This window comes from Vanellus vanellus (genome assembly GCF_965231255.1).
Source record: "Vanellus vanellus genome assembly, chromosome: 6".
NCBI classification, from domain to species: domain Eukaryota; kingdom Metazoa; phylum Chordata; class Aves; order Charadriiformes; family Charadriidae; genus Vanellus; species Vanellus vanellus.
In genome coordinates this window covers 31,563,152-31,580,519 of record NC_138911.1, presented here as the reverse complement: position 1 = coordinate 31,580,519, position 17,368 = coordinate 31,563,152, and the positions used below count along the sequence as shown (strand labels likewise).

General features: G+C 39.3%; 1 protein-coding gene across 1 annotated transcript in view; it reads left to right on the top strand.

The window, feature by feature from the left end:
- Nucleotides 1–17,368, top strand: part of RBM25 (RNA binding motif protein 25) — a 35,415-nt gene that overhangs the window by 3,028 nt on the left and 15,019 nt on the right. The window contains exons 2-7 of the mRNA XM_082485077.1: nucleotides 4,366–4,486; nucleotides 8,435–8,484; nucleotides 9,947–10,117; nucleotides 10,396–10,453; nucleotides 13,460–13,620; nucleotides 16,179–16,361. Of these exons, the coding sequence (XP_082341203.1) occupies nucleotides 4,381–4,486; nucleotides 8,435–8,484; nucleotides 9,947–10,117; nucleotides 10,396–10,453; nucleotides 13,460–13,620; nucleotides 16,179–16,361 (729 nt within the window). The 5' untranslated portion in view covers nucleotides 4,366–4,380. The remainder of the gene's footprint in view (nucleotides 1–4,365; nucleotides 4,487–8,434; nucleotides 8,485–9,946; nucleotides 10,118–10,395; nucleotides 10,454–13,459; nucleotides 13,621–16,178; nucleotides 16,362–17,368) is intronic.

The following is a 17,368-nucleotide window of genomic DNA, read 5'->3' as shown; positions in this document are numbered from 1 at the left end:
CACTTGAGTCCAGCATGTCCTCAGTTCAGCCCTGTGCACTTGTTTAGTTGTGTGTCAGAGCTAGCGTGTTTCTAATGGACAGGGGTCTGTCCCAGCAGGGATAGCACCGAGTCAGAATTAACAAGTCTCAGTGGATTTTACCAAACCTTAGAGACATACGGGTGTTCCTGTACTCTCTCCATGTTTCAGAAGATTGGTGCATGGCATGCATCTGCATGGCATGGCATTTGGTTCCACCAGGACTTATTAACCCAGAATAGCAGTTTATGAAAGCAACTGAACTCCTTCTAGGCCAAAGTTGAACCTGGAATATTATAGCTGTGTTCGTGTAACACTTGCTTTAGTTAAAAGTTCGAGCTGGGTCTGCTTAGAGTAAGCTTAGTTGTTTTGCCATCCATGACATTAATCTGCAGCTTACAAAAATTGCCCAGGGCTAATAAAGTGTGCACATACATTACTGTGTTAACTCGGATCAGGAATGTGCTTTAGAAGGAAGTCTCACAGTCGTCCTCACTTGGGAAACCTTTTTTTTCACGTTGGTTTGCACTGTGCTTGTAGATGAACTGGATTCTGTTTGGATTAAAGTATGTTGAAAAATACACTCTTATCTGCAAATGGGCATTTGTTCCAGTGGGGTGGACCTCCCCAAAATGTGTAGTGTGGACATTAGGGTCTCAGGTCCATCTGTTTTAACAGATCCGTTACTGTTGCACCGCCCTGCTTGCTGGCACAGATATAGTCTAAATTGACAACACTTTGAATCAGAGATCTGACACAAATCCATCGTTTTGGGGACTGAAGTTGTCATTCTTTTTGTATTTTGAATGGTGTCAGGCTAGACGCTCGCTGGTTTTCTTACCCCTGTATCTTTGTGACCACTGTAACATTCACACACATTAATCTCTTGCTTAAAGAGGTGCTAGTTAAAAATGCAGCTATCAAGGATGCTGCTTGCATCCAATTTCACTTGAGGTAATACTTTCATAAGTCAGCTGAGGTTTTAAAAATATCTCAGGACTGTTTAGTTCCTTACTTACACATTTGAGTATATTGGGGAAATTTGAATATTGCTGTATACAATACTGAGACCACAGTAAATATATCAGACACTGATCACTGAACTGTACTGGCAGGGTAGTGGGATAGTCTGCAGAGAAGGTCAAGATACTGCTCCTGAGATTTCTACAAGTGTGTTCTACCTAGATCCAGTTTAACATCTGCATCTCTTAACTTTCCATACCTAACCCTTGGTTTGTAGTTGCTTATAAATTTGATGTCAGAGGCCCCTCTGACTGTTGGAAGAGTACGTATGTTTCTTGTGTGTTCTCTAGCTGCTGATAGAAAAAATGTGCTATGCAGTTCCCTTCGTTGTCGCATCTTGGCTGCTGCAAGTTACTGGATGCATTTTCCTCTCTCGTCCAGATCTCTCACTTCTCCAGTGAGCAGTTTCAATCTTGGTATATGTTGATGTTCACAGTTTTTGTAATGGAAACAGAATTCAACTGTTCTCTCTGCCGGTTTCTTATTGGTAGTTACATATAGTAATGAGAAGGAGTCCAAGGCTTTCTTTAATTCTAGAGTTGATCTTCTGTGTCACAGACAGCAGAGGTGCTAGGATTGGTCCATGCCAGAATTAAGTCAGTAGCAGGGCAGCTTTCTAGCTACTGTGCAAATAAGTGTACAAATATGGAAAAAATAAGAATAGAGTGCTTCAAGTAAAATGAATTGTTGAAGCCCTACAGATAACGATGTGTTTCACATCCATCTGACTAGAAGATTGAAAGACTAAATTTGATCCATTCTTACTGTCTTGTTCCTTTTATGCAGTAACAATTACTTCCTTGACTGCTAAGTCTTTGCTTTTTTATTTAAATTAAAAAAAAAGCCACCAAACAACCAACCACCCAAACAAAAAAAACCCTTTGCCTCTGTGCATATGGAACATCCATTGAGTATGGTATGTTTCAGCATCTTAATTGAAAGAACTGTTTCACCTCTTAGTCCCTAGGCTTTTTTATTTTTAGCTTATCCAAAATGGTTTTTCAGATAAAGCGCTTATCACAGTGAGAGAAGGGACTGCACCTACAGGCAGCCTGGAAAATTACCTCCCCAATTGTTCTTTTTTGTTTAACAGACCACTTCTTAATGTCTTGTGGACCTCAAATGGTGTAACTCTATTGCGGTTTCTTTAGAACCATCTCAGACCCAATAGCTTATTGCTGTACCATCCTGCCCCAAAACAGCTTTGAATTTTGTCCAGTTATCTATCAGCTTGCAATATAGATAAGTACTCTGAGCCTTAAATATCTTAATTTTCTGCCTTTCTGGGGACCCTTGGCTGGTTTTCTGGTGAAAAAGTTTCAAATAGTGATATCAAGGTAGATAAGGGAGTTCTGTTCCCTTCCATACCATACAAGTTTCAGATTCTAGAGGAATGTCATCTGATGTGCCTGTGTGATGTCTGGAAAGACAATAAACAGTCTTCTTTCAAAGAAAATATTTTGGCAGTACACGTTTGCTGCTTTTCTTTGCCCATTAGATTTTAAAAATTCCAGAATGGCAGAAAGGAAGTGTGTTCTTAGGCGTATGGATTCTAAAGGGGAAGAGGGGTAATTGTTTATTATATTGTATAAAATAATATGTATTGAACTATTGAGGAGTGCTTGCATTTACTGTCTTGTTTCTTCTACCATCTTAGACCTTGTGTCACAGGAATGTTTATCGTTTCTCCTCGTGAGATGTTGATGAATGCCTTTTGGGGCCAATTAATAAATGCCATCATCATGAACCTCTTGTAATTGATGTAGTTTTAAATGAGTCTTTGGGTGAATTATGCTATAAGGTCATATATGTGTTCTTATACCAGAGTAAGTTCTGATGTTCGAGGGTATTGCCAAATACATTTGGGTTTCCCTTTCATCCTCTCCAGTTCACAATGTACATTTATCTCCTAGTTCTTTCCAGGTTCTATGGGAATATTTTTAATTTTTTAGCTCTTTCAAGTTTATCTACTATTATGGTAGAGTACTGATATTAGCTCTCACTTCTAGTGTTTATTTAATACTGTCATTGACTACTTGTTCTTGTACATGTATGGAAGGCACATCTCTCTCCAGTGAAGCTCATGTCTTGTTTCTTGTGTATTCAGTGCTAGGAAGCTGGGGAAGGCATCTTGTAATCTACAGGTCTGTTGTACGTATCAGAATTTTGCTTATCGTAACACTTTTTCTTAAGGCTGCCTGCTTTGGTTTTCACTCGTGATTGCTTGTTTGGAAAACAGTTGCAGTGAAGATACGGTACTGTAGGTTGTAAAGCAGTCTGTACAGTCCATTGAGATATGCAGGTGTTTGCGCAGATAGCTAACTGGATTCTTGTCACTTGTGATAGTGTCTTTGTGATTCATATCCCTATAGTCCAGTGTGTTCGAAGTTCCTCTAGTACTTCCTCACTGCAGTATGAATATACCTATAGGCTCAGCACTCATACTGCTGACCAGGTTTGTTTTTTTTTTTTTAGAACTGAGGGCCAATCTTTTTTGAAGACTTGACCATGTAAAGTTGCTGAGATAATACTGGAAGCAAGAATGCATGCCTCATTAGTTGTGTTAAGAGAGATTTTGAGTTTTTTTTATTATAGGGTGGTGTTTGTTAAAGGGTCAGTAATATGCACATAATAATAACCATCTGAATAGCAAATGCTGCTAAAACAATCTTTGCTCTCCATGGTAGCATATTGACTCTCTCAGCTCATGGGCTATTGTCCAAGTTGAGCTCTAAGAGATGTGTGAACTGGGAGGTTAAAAATAGATCAGAGAACCCTCTTCCAAGCTTTTAACTATCTATGCGCTGAATTTGGGGATCTCCCCAATGTTGACTTAAATACAATTTCTATCAATGCTGAGCATCAGGATATCCTGATTCTCTCATCTTGTTCCACAATTGTATTGTGTGTGTAATCATTTCTTGTACAAGAGAATTACTTGTTTTATTGGAAATACATTAAAACATTACTTTTGTTTTCAGATGCGGCAAAAGATAGCTTTATTTTAAAGAAACTGTATAAAGTGTTAAATGCTGTTTAACTCACACTCCTTGTAAACCATTGGTATGAGGAGTCAGATATAGTTTTGTTTTTCACTTCATTCTGAGGCACTTTCCTAGAAATGCTGTTTTTCATTGTAAAAGAAGACTTTACAACATTTGTAACTTAACGAATAGCAGGGGAAAAAGAGTTAATAGCTTTAGTTTGTAGTTGAATGTCCATATGAAGATTTAAAAACTTTATAGGCACTTCCATTTACCCTGCTTTTGTAATTCATGTTTGGGAACTGACTGGTGTAAGTTTCCTTTTCTATCTTTTTGACAGATTGTGACTGGAAGAATGTCTTTTCCACCTCATTTGAATCGCCCTCCTATGGGAATCCCAACGCTTCCCCCTGGGATCCCGCCTCCGCAGTTTCCTGGCTTTCCTCCACCTGTACCTCCTGGTAAGTTATGTTAGTATATGGAAGTGTTGTAGAAATAAATTACTTTTCTTATTCTTAATTGTATTATTTACAAAAGCTACTGGCTCTTAGCGTATTTCAATAACTCAGATTTGTGTACGTTGCAACTGAGTTTCTAGTTTACCCGCAGATCATGTCATGTGAGCAAGCTTATTTTCGTTATACCAAAAGCTGCTTATTTCTGACCAGAAATCAAACCATTAGAAACAATACCAGACTTTGTCTTGGACCTTTTTTTCAAGACTGAAGCCAGGTAGTGATTTTTGTTAATATTAGGTATTCTAAGTGCCACTGTTTTGACAGTAGACTATGATTTTAAATTTCTTTCAAATAAGCCATTGTAATGGCTTTTGGAAACACTTGGGTACCCTGAGTACGTGTGGTGTGAAAATATAGGAATAACTTTCAGAGAAAGTCCATCTTCTTGCATTGTTTTTCTCCACCTTTTTATAGGTCCTACTTTCTTTTATTCTGCTTCTTACATACTTTCCTCCACACTTCTTGCAAACTTACTGCTACATTTCGTATTCCATCTAATCTTCCCCAAATTAATCCTGTCTTTTTTCTTTGTTCATCTGTAAGCTCAGCCTGTGTTTTTTGTGTTGAGACTTCTAATTTGTTGGTCTGGAATCACCTTCTTTCTGTACATTGCCGGTGTAGATAACAGTGACTGGAGGCAGGAGACCACAGAGCTAGTAGGAGAGAGCAATACTTCAGAGAATTACCCCTTTAAAATTCATCATAAGGGCTGCAGAAAATAAATCCTGTCTGTATGGTCTTAGGCTGTGTTGTGCACAAGTGTTTTGCAGACAATAAAGGCATTCAAAAAACAGATGGCTGAACTCAGGACTGGTTTGTACGCATCCATTCATCAGGCTAATCCTTACTTGCGTTAATTTTTCTAAACTTTTTTTTTTCCTGAGATCCATGAGATGTTATCTATTTTTGCTAAGGGCAGAGTTCTTGATCGCAGAGCGTTCTGCCGTCAAATTTCAGGTTAAATTTTAAAACCATACCTCCTACCTTTACTAGCTCCAGTTTATGTATACTAGTGTGAAAAACACCAGATACTTTTAAAAGTAACTTTCTGAAGAATATTTTTAAATGCTTGATATAAGTTTCTGCTCTGAACACTTGCTTTTTAATATGTGTGACAAAGATCTTTTTGTGCTTTTGCTGTGTTTGACTTTAAATAGTCTTGTTTCAGTGTTAGGAATCAAAACAGTATGTAGAGTGGAGGAGCCCGGTATTAGACAAGAATTAAATTTTTCTCTGCACACTAGAAACACGATTTGCTTACCTGTGCAGATAACATATTTCGATATGTAGACATTATGAATCTCATTTCTTAGCACAAGTCTATCAATAGAGTTGAAAATGCTGCAAATGGCACGGTGACTTTATGAAAGTCTACACTGAAGCTATTCTATATGAAAGATCACAATTTTAGTGGCTTATAGTATTATCTTTAGCTAGCTGCTTACCCAAAATTTCATGTTATTTTACTCAGCCTATAATTTTTTTTAAGTTTCAGCTAGCACAGTTTGCTTGTGTAAGAATGAAGTTAGGAAAAGTGCTTGCTTTGCTTAAAAATATGGCTGTTAAGAAGTTCTAGCATTACAGTTCCATCTCTAAGTGTGGAAAATTCGATAAGGAGGTGATTCTTATAACTGTTGTCATCCCTGAAGATTAATGGATATGATTAAGATGTAAAAAATTACTATACATTTTTAAGAAATGCTGTAGTGGGTCAGACCAGCAGTCCATATAGCCTGAAACATTGTCTGGGCAGTGGGATTACAAGATGGTGTTTAGGGTGGGCGTGTACACCTGTCTGCTTTCTGAGTTTGTTCCCTCATACAGCTGTAGTGTGATCTTTAATTTTTCCTTTACCTTTTTCTGGACCTGTCATTCATGAACATTTTGATATTTTTTGAACCTGCTGATACTGTCCGTCTCCACTCTGCCTCTTGCAACAAATTTGAGAAGTTCATTAACAGCTATGTGTAAAGTGCTACTTTATGTCTGTCTTTAAACTTATTGTCTACTTAGTGTCCCCCTCCTGCCCCAGTTCTGATGTGGGAGTTGGGTGAGCTGCATTTTGGGGTTTTGTACCCCTCAGTTGTGTTCCATGCCTTGCAAACCTCCACACTTGAAGAGTCAAAGATGTGTGGAGTCTATTCTAGTAAAGCAGCTGCTTCAGCACTTAAGTCATGGCTACATGTTGTTCTTGAGTTGCAGAGACCAGGTCAGTAGGCAGTATTCAAGGTATAGGTGCACTGGGGTTTTGTATAGCAGCTGTGATGATGCCTGTGGTCTTGATCATCAATATGTTTGCTGATGATGCCCAACATTTCAGTGGATTTTTTTTTTTCTTGTTGTCAGTGATAACACAAGTATCTTTACTGAGTTATAACTTTAAAATCCAAGTTCAGCATTACGATAATTATAGTAGTTAGAGGGCTGCACAATCAGAGTCTTGTCTTGAATAATTCCTCCAGTCTATGAGATGCCTTGGTGCATTAAAACTGAGAGCATGGGAGAGCAATACACCTTTTGATTCTCTGAACAGCTTGGGGGGATAGGAGGTAGTATGACTTTAATATGAAGGGACTGAGGAAGAGCATTGAGTGATGGAGAAATCAAAGCAAAACCAGAGTGGATGGGGAGAAAGCTGGAGAGGATGTCTGAGGAGAAGTGTTGTTTCAGGAGCAAGCACTGGAGAAAGTGGGGGAACAAGTCCAGGAACAGTAGGTTGCTGAAGTTTGGCTAGGATTTTACGAATACGGCAGTAAGAGAGATGGAGAAGGGAAGGGTCAAAAGGCAACATTTGAGAGTGAAAGACAAAGAAAGGTTTTTGTAGAATGAAAAAAGAGATCTAGGATCCCTAGAGGGTATTTCTCTGAAAAACATGAGATTGACTTAATTGTTCTTGAGTCTCAATGTCTTTACTGGCCAGCAAATACTTTTGAAATCCATTCACTTAATATCTTTAACTTCCTCTAGCAGTTGGCATGAAAAGATAAACAGACTTTGTTACAATCAGATACTGGCTCACATACTTAAAGCTGCCAGTGAATTTAGTAGTGGGAAAGAGGCTATTGCATGGTTTCACCTGATTAAATATTGTTTTAAATTTAGTTTAAGAGACTGCCAAATCAAGTATTCAGCAGGTAGGGAGCTTCTGGATTGAGGTTTTTATGCTGCCTTTATTAAGCTATTCCATAACTAGTAGCATGAAGCCTGGTAGCGTTCTCTGTAGGACCTCATCCCTAAGCTGTATGCAGAATCAATTGTGCTGTGAGAATTGAGCAAGTCAGGAATGAGATTATCATCTGTAGGACTTCAGATGCTTTTGATCTATATTTATGGAATTCTCTGCCTCATTTATCACATGGCTATCTTCTAGAACAATACTGTGGTTTGAATGTGCTTTGAAAATAGATTTGTTTATGATGAACAAAGTTGAAATGGTAATATCACAGAATCACGGAATTTTCAGAGTTGGAAGGGACCTCTAGAGATCATCTAGTCCAACTCCCCTGCTAAAGCAGGATTGCCTAGAGCACATTACTCAGGACTGCATCCAGGCGGGTCTTGAAAATCTCCAGAGAAGGGGACTCCACAACCTCCCTGGGCAGCCTGTGCCAGTGCTCTGTCACCCTCACCGTAAAGAAGTGTTTCCGTGTATTTGAACGGAACTTCATATGATAGAACTTCAATATGATAGAAGTGACTAGGATGCACATGATATGTTACTGTACTCAGGCTATGCTTGAATGCTTAAGTAAATACTGGTAAGCAGTACTGTGAAATTCTTATTTCACCAAAATTGCTGTCTGGGTTGGAAATGATGTCTGTGGTCAGTTCATTTGTATTCATCAGTAACCCCAACAGGGCAGATTAATATTAATGTATTGTCTTTCTCAGGGACCCCTATGATTCCTGTACCAATGGGCATTATGGCTCCTGCTCCGACTGTAAGTATTACGGTGGGGATGAGTTGGTAGCAAAATTAATCAGAGAGTAAAACCTAGTATATATCAACAGTATTTTTGTTTTGCTCTATTCCATCAGAATTCATACTATGAAAGGAAATGCTTCACTTTACATGCGACTAAGATGCAAATATGCTAATTTCTGACCTAGATAAAGTTTGAAGTATTACTAGGAGCTGCTACTACAAAGGTGAAGCAATTGCTGGTATTGCAAGAAGATGTTCTTCTGTCCAATACAATGATTTTGGCTTTGCCTTTGGGTCATGCATGGTCTTCCTGTGCAGTACAGTTAGATCAGTTAGATTCCAGGTCTCTTGCTTTTGAGTTTGTTGGCCTAACAGAGTGCTCTGGAGGCATCACATCAACCATGTTTATAAGGCCATCATGCAGCACTGCTGAGTTGGCCAGAAAGATGTGCGTTGACAAGGTTACAAACAAGCTTTCTTTTCCCATGTTGCAGGAAAGGAATAATTGCATGTAATATTTATCTATGAAAGAGCATATGAGAGAAAGGTCTCTTTGTTTTGCTAGTTTCTAGTTGGAAAGAAGGTTTATGAATTATGGGGCAGAAAAAAAAAGCGCTCTTTAAAATATAAAGGTTACTTCTTGGCTTCAAGGTGAATTACCATTTCTATGATTTTGTATAAGTGAAATCTCACAAAAATACCGATTTTTTTGATAGCTTGTATTATCTCTTCCAGGAGGATATGTTCATAGTACCTGATGTGTGTAAGACAAAGATACTGGAACAAATGCATTATTCAGTTTTCTGATTAAAATAATTTTTATTAAGTGACATTTCTAGAAGGGTGTTTTGAAAAGAAGGAGTCAGTGCATATGTATTGTTAAATCTTAGGTGGAAGGAGGGAAGTGCAGAAAAATGTAACAGATGATTATGTCTATCTCTCTATGGTTTATTTTGCAAATGTTTGCTCCTTAGCCCAAAGAGGCTTTGGGTTGTGTACTGATTAAATAAAGCGGTAGTGTTTATTCACTCTGAAAGCTTTAAGACCGGTCATGTGTCCACTGAAGCCTTTTGAGTCAGAGTTACTTTTATATTTGGAGCTTGCTTTTTACACTGTTAGGTAAGGTACTTAAACTTCCATTGACTCAAATATTGCAAATTAATTATTTGTAGAAGAGATAATACCTAATGTTACTCTATGCTCACCTGAGATCTTCCAGTAGCCATGTTCAGGTACACCTCTTCCTTCCCCCCCCCCCCCCCCCCGTCTTTGCCAGAAAAGGGCGGTCTTTTTTGTGTTGTATAAAGTGTTAAAGCCTGAACCACTTAATAGTGTCTCATTCCGTAAGCCTAACTAAAGTTTGTATTAGAATTTAATTTTGAAATACATGTGCATCCCAAACTCTTTCATCTTGTGCATTTAAATAAAAAAACCCCACACCCAACGCTCTATTTTACGCTCTCTCCTTCTCTTTCTAGGTATTAGTTCCTACCACAGTGTCTATGGTTGGAAAACATTTGGGAGCCAGAAAAGAACACCCTGGCTTAAAGAACAAAGAAAATGATGAAAACAGCGGTCCCACTACCACCGTTTTTGTAGGCAACATTTCCGAGAAGGCCTCGGACATGCTCATACGGCAGCTTCTAGCAGTAAGTACAGTGGACTGCTTCTTAATTTTTTTCCCTGGGTGATAAATGAAGTAATGACACGCAAGCAGTGGATTGAAACTAAAAGCAGAGTTAGTCCCACTTGCTGGAATAGTAGTCCATTACGTTTGAGTTTAAAGTCAGAAGAGAGCTTTTTAAAGCTGTACATGCCAGTGAACATAGACATATTTTATTTTTAGTAGTGTTCACCCTTTTTGTGGTTAAATTTTTGTAATGTTTTGAACATAATATTTAATTAATAATACTTATTTTTAATGCAGAAATGTGGCTTGGTTTTGAGTTGGAAGAGAGTACAAGGGGCATCTGGAAAACTTCAAGGTAACTGTTCATACTTCTCAAAATCTCTAATCAGATTTTTGTTTTTATTACCTGGCAGCTTGTCAAATGTCTGACACATTGCTATTCTTAATAATTTTAAATTTTAAGATATTGTATATGATACATAACTGCTAAGTACTTCCTAGTAAAAGGCTAGTGTTTTCTGTCCTTGGAATCAAGACAGAAAAAGAAGAATAAAATTGAGACAGTTGATACAGGAAAATGTCCTGGGGGCCTAATTTTGCTCACCTTCCTATTCTGAGGGTGAAACAGTTGTTTATAGACTATCCATGAGAAAGGTTTACCAGTTTGGACTTAGCTTCCAAAGGGGTGTATTTGCGACACTGTTAATAGTATCTTCCATTACTGTGTACTATTCTTCTGTGTTAAGGTTTTCCTGATGTAAAATTTATCTTCCTTCTCTATCATCAAATTGAACTGATGTATATTTTCTTGTGACCTTTCTCCAGGTGATACAGGAAACAATTTTGTTTACTATTTTTTGCTGTTAGTGTTTTCATATCTTCCATAGGTTGTTTTTTTTTGTTGGTTTTTTTTTGTTTTGTTTTGTTTTTTCATTTTTTAAAGATGTAATTCAGTTCTTTGGCTTTCTTTGATATATCATACTTCGTTCATTTTGCTCTTACAAGGTGTTTTTCTCACTTACAGCTTTCTGTAACTGTTGTGAAGAACCTAGTTTGAAATAACCTTCCCTCTAGGTTAACAATGAGCTGTAAAAGACAATAAAAAATGCTACATTAACAACACAAGGAGGATTAGGAAGAATCTTCCTCCTTTATTGGATGCAGGATGAAACACAGTGACTAATGATGAGGAAAAGGCTGAGGTACTAAATACCTCCTTTGCCTCAGTCTTTAATAGCAGGACTAGTTGTTTACTGGGTACCCAGTCCCTTGAGCTGGAAGACAGGGATGGGGACCAGAATGAGACCTCCATAATCCAAGAGCAAATGGTCAGTGACCTGCTGCACCATCTAGACGTACACAAGTCTATGGGCCCAGATGGGTTACACCCAAGAGTGCTGAAAGAGTTGGTGGATGCGCTCATCAGACGACTCTTCATAATTTATCAGCATTCCTGGCTAACTGGGGAGGTCCCAGTGGACTAGAGATTAGCAGATGTGACACACATCTACAAGAAGGGCCGGAAGGAGGATCTGGGGAACTACAGACCTGTCAGTCTTACCTTGGTGCGGTGGAAGCTTATGGAGCAGATCATCTGGAGTGCAATTACATACTGTTTACAGGACAGCCAGAGAATCAGGCCTAGTCAGCATGGGTTCATGAAGGGCAGGTCCTGCTTAAAAAACCTGATCCCCTTCTATGACCAGGGGACCCGCTTGGTGGATGAGGGAAAGGCTGTGGATGTTACTTACCTAGACTTCAGTAAAGCCTTTGATACTGTTCCCCACAGCATTCTCATGAAAAAAACTGGCTACCCATGGCTTGGACAGGTGTACACTCTGCTGGATCAAACACCGGCTGGATGGCCGGGCCCAGAGAGTGGTGGTGAATGGTGTTAAGTCTGATTGGTGGCCGGTCACTAGTGGTGTTCCACCGGGCTCGGTGTTGGGGCTGCTCCTGTTTAATATCTTTATTAATGATCTCACTGAGGGGATTGAGAGCATCCTCAGCAAGTTTGCAGATTACACCAAGTTGAGTGGGAGTGTTGATCTGCTTGAGGGTAAGAGGGATCTTCAGAGGGACCTGGACAGGCTGGATCGATGGGCTGAGGCCAATAAATGAGCTTCAACAAGGCCAAGTGCCAGGTCCTGCACTTGGATCACAACAACCCCATGCAACGCTACAGGCTTGGGGCAGAGTGGCTGGAAAGCTGCCTGGCAGAAAAGGACCTGGAAGTGTCAATTGACAGCCAGCTGAACAGGAACGAGCAGTGTGCCCAGGTGGCCAAAAAGGCCAACAGCATCTTGGCCTGCATCAGGAATAGTGTGGCCAGCAGGGCTAGAGAAGTGATTGTCACACTGGTGAGACCCCACCTTGAGTACTGTGTTCAGTTTTCGGCACTGCAGTATAAGAAGGACATTGAGGTGCTGGAGAGGGTCCAGAGAAGGACAATGAACCTGGTGAAGGGTCTTGAGAATAAGTCTTATGAGGAGTGGCTGTGGGACTTGGGGTTGTTTAGTCTGAAGAAAAGGAGGCTGAGGGGAGACCTTATTGCTCTCTACAACTACCTGAAAAGAGGTTGTAGCGAGGTCGGCGCTGGTTTCTTCTTAGAAGTTACAACTCATAGGACAAGAGGAAAATGGCCTCAAGTTGTGCCAGGGGAGGTTTAGATTAGATGTTAGGAAAAGCTTCTGCACTGAAAGGGTTGTCAAAGACTGGAACAGGCTGCCCAAGGAAGTGTTTGAATTGTCATCCTTGGATGTATTTAAAAGCTGTCTGGATATGGTGCTCAGGGACATGGTTTAGAAATGGGCCTGGGTAGAGTTAGATAATGGCTGGACTTGATGATATTAAAGGTCTTTTCCAGCCATAACGATTCTATGATTGATGTCTTTGGTCTTCAGACAATTGCAAATCCATCTGAGATGTGTCTTCATATGGACTGCATTCCTTAGTTAAGACAGACATGTCAAAAGCTTTACAAACGCATTCATGGAATCATAGAATAGTCTGGGTTGGAAGGGACCTTTAAAGGTCATCTAGTCCACCCCACCCCCCGGAATAAGCAGGGACATCTTCAACTAGATCGGGTTGCTCAGAGCCCCATCCAACCTGACCTTGAGTGTTTCCAGGGATGGGGTATCTACAATGTATGTATTGCTTTCACCTTATTCACCGGGCTGTTGGTTATATCAAAGACTAATACAGTGAATGATCTTTCTGACTTTTTATGACGTGTACTCCTGGGTTTACAAAAGAAGTGCCTGTGTTCCAAGTTTATTGATTCAAAACACTTTTACACACAGTGAATTACCCGAATAGCTGTAACACTTTTACTTTTCATTTCAATCATCTATTTCAGCCTTTGGATTTTGTGAGTACAAAGAACCAGAATCCACGCTACGAGCGCTGAGACTACTCCATGACCTCCAGATTGGAGAGAAGAAGCTGCTAGTCAAAGTTGATGCAAAGACAAAGGCTCAGCTAGATGAATGGAAAGCAAAGAAAAAGGCTTCTAATGGGGTATGTATATAATGTATGGCTTGTGTTATTTTGGCAGAAAGGCAATGTAACGTACTTGCTAGATCAGATTGTGAGTATGTCTCTTAGTTTCTATTCTTGTCTCTGCCCTTAATTCATTTTAGAATTTTGCCAGAATCACGTTAATGAGTCTGAAGATATATTGACAGGCAGCAAAGTGTAAGCTCTTAATTCACCAGCATTCAAACATCTGTAAGCTACAACTGAATCTCTAGAATTAATTCTGAAAATCATTCTAAAGTGTAGTAATACGTGCTATACCTTATGATTCTGTTGCTTCATTTTTGTTTAGAAACTCTTGAATGTATATACATTCTAGAAGTAATTGTTACTCTGTCAGAGTTTGTAAATCAGCTGTCTGAGGAGAGTTGGGGTTTCTTTCCCCTCCACTGCTGATGATCTAGAACAAATTAATGAAAAGGCAAGAAATAGATCGTTCAGTAGATCATGCAGTTATCGGGCAGTGGGAAGTTTAGAGGCATCTAGTAAATGGGGAAATTGGTTTTGTACCATTCCTTTCTAGAGCTAAGGATTTGTTCCGGAATAATTCCGGATATTCAATATGTGGAATTCTTGTGAGATACAAAGATACTTAACTGACAAATCTGTGTTAAAATTAATTTTATCTATTTCTTTCCTAAAATAATATATTTCACATCACAATCAAGTTGTTGGGCTTGGTCTCTAACTATTTTAAAGTTCTGCATATGACTTAAGATGGTACTTAAAGTGAGAAAGAGGCTCTTGTTCAGAAAACTAAAAATACTAATCACATTGTAGCAGGTAATTTTTTAAAAATTCAAATTTGGAATTGTTCTTAAAGGTATGTAAAATACTTTGGGAACACAAGTACATTTATTTCATTTTATTTAACCAGAACTAGAGGCATAACGATGCCTTGAAGTACTTGACATGTTTTTACTGTGTACGGGATTAAATGCAATGGCTCAGTGAAGCAGAGTGCTAACTTCGTGGGTTTTGAATAGAGTAATATACTAGCTGTTGACCTAAGTAAGGGTTTGATTTGACTGCCCCTTCCATTCCATACTTCCTTGTTTCCTGTTGGCATCACCTGTGCCACACACCTGTACTGTGCCACACAGCTGATATTGTAAACAAGCTTAAAGTATCAGTGGAGTTCTTGTACATCTCTCATGAATTTTATTTTCTGTGAGCTCCTGTAGGTTACAATCAATCCTGGGGGATTGATTGTAATAAAGCAGAGGGTGCTCTTTGTGGCTTTGGTGAAGACAAGAGTATGTGCTGATTCTGTTGAACTGTAGATTGAGATTAGCTCCAAATGTTGGAGTTTGTTGGGGTTTTTTTTTTGTTGTTGTTTGTGGTGGTGCAAAGAAAGTGAAGAATTGCTGAGGAATATTGAAGAAGTGTATTGTAATCTTACTGCTTATGATTCCTTTCATACTGTCATTGGTGTGCTTGTGCCACTCATCCAAAAGTTGCAACTTTTTTCTATAATCTTTTTTTATTAAGAAATCAAACTTGTACAGTACAGCACAGTTTCTTATAAAGACACACAAAGCAAACTTTTATCTAATTAGCTCCTCTCCCCGATCACTACTTCTCCCTGGACCTCTTCAATTCCACTCCCTGTCACTGCCTTCTAGCTCTTTGCAGCCTGCTCCTCCTTGGCCTGGCAGCCTCTTCAGCTCCAACTGAATCCTCCCTTCCCCCTCATTCTTAGCTGCTGATCCATCAGACCCTTCCCTCCCCCTCACTCCACCCACCACCTATCGCTTGACGGGATACCCAGCTGGATTCTCAGGTGAGATTCCATTTTTGTAAAAGATTCAGGGGATCAAGAGGTGGGCTACCTTGCTCAGTCTGCAGTTCATTGTTCTACCCTTTCGTGTAACATTTAGTGAAATGCACTTCTTTGTGTGCATTCCCTTTCCTTTCTATGAGGTGAAAAGGGGCAAAAAGATGAGGAATGCAAAGTAATTGATCAGCAATACTAAGAAAATGTTTGCTGTGCAAGGAATGTTTTCCCTAGCAATGTTTCTTTAATATGGTTCTTCCATTATAAGTTGCAGCTTGAAAGTTATAGGTAGACATTTGTATTGCATGGCACTTAAGTAGAAGGCTTTGAGGAACTGCTGTTGAAATGACTTGAAGGTCTGGAGGATACAAGGCTGAAACTTTTTTGACCAAGAGCTGGACTATAGCGATTGCCTTTCTCTGAGCGTGCGTGCGCGTGCTTTCTCTTTTCCTGTCTACCACCTTAATCACCATTTACCTGTTTTATTTTCTTATGCCACCTTACACTTGCTCTCTGCAGCCATTCACATGTAGAACTCTGTGGTCCCTATGGTATTGCCAGTGTGACAAGATCTGACTAAAATAATGCAATTGATAACTACTTGTAGGTGGTTTGGGTTTGGGTTTTTTTTTGATTTTTTTTTTTTTTTTTTTTAAGTAAATGCTGTAGGGGCATGAATGAGATGATCAAAGGTGAACTTCTGAAATAAAACTAATATTATTCTCAATTTGTTGATTCCTGTTACTTTGCCGTTTCTCTTTAGAACTCCAGACCAGAGACGACAACTGATGACGATGAAGCATTGGATGAGGAAACGAAGAGAAGAGATCAGATAATTAAAGGGGCCATTGAAGTCTTAATACGAGAATATTCCAGCGAGCTCAATGCCCCCTCCCAGGAATCTGACTCTCACCCCAGGAAGAAGAAAAAGGAAAAGAAGGAGGACGTATGTGTTTTGATTTTGGACAAAACAGATTTTTCTTCAACTCACCTTTATATAATGGCCAAACCTTGTGCAAATACTTTAAACCTAAACTTCTGATGAGAAAACAAATCAACAAGCACTGATGTCAGCAGCAGTTTCATTTTTTGAAGCTGAAAGCTAGTCAGTTATAGACACCATCCCTTGAGGATGGTTTAGGCATCTAAGCACCTAGACTTCTTGGAAGAACAGGTTTGAATCTGGGCAGGATTGAACTGACCTTTCATCCCTCTCTAGGTGGAAATACTGAATTTGGTGCAGTTTAATCTGTATGTGCATGTAGGTTTTTTTCAAATGAGAACTTAAAGAACTGTAAAGAGTTCCTGCATACCGTCTTACTTCCATTGAAAGATGCCAGGGCGCTTTTGTAATGGCAGGAATTTGCTCTGGTAGTTTTTGACAAAATTTTTCTTCTCTCTGCTTATAGTATGCGTTCTTGTAGTGTGCCTTGATCCAACTGGTTGCAGCTGTCTCTCCAGATGTGGAAGCGCTTCATTAGTTGTTTATATGTTTACCTCACAAACCTTGGAAGGATCCTTCAGGGATGAAAGGCATATTGTAATCTTCCTGCCTTACTAAATCACTTTTACACGCACGTGTCAATTTGGCTGGGATTAATCAGCTGGTTTTTATATATTGTGTAATGCAAAAAAAACCTGTTAAGCAGGAATGAATGTTCTGCTTTAGACCTGCTTCTATGGATGACCTTTTTATGGAATAAAACAAACTGGAGAAGGGGGAATAAGAATGAGCAAACTCAGACTTAGCTTTTGCAGCCAAGTTTCTAACCACGGGAAAACGGGGTTTCACACCTACTATTCTGCACCTAATATGAAAGAGATTGGAAAACTGACCAACATTTTTACCCACTTATGTCTTCTGCAAAGTACCTATTCCAAGGCAATAATGCAGTTTCAAATGCTTATGGGGTTTAAGTGTGGTGCAAGAAGCATCTCCCTCAGGGAGCAAGT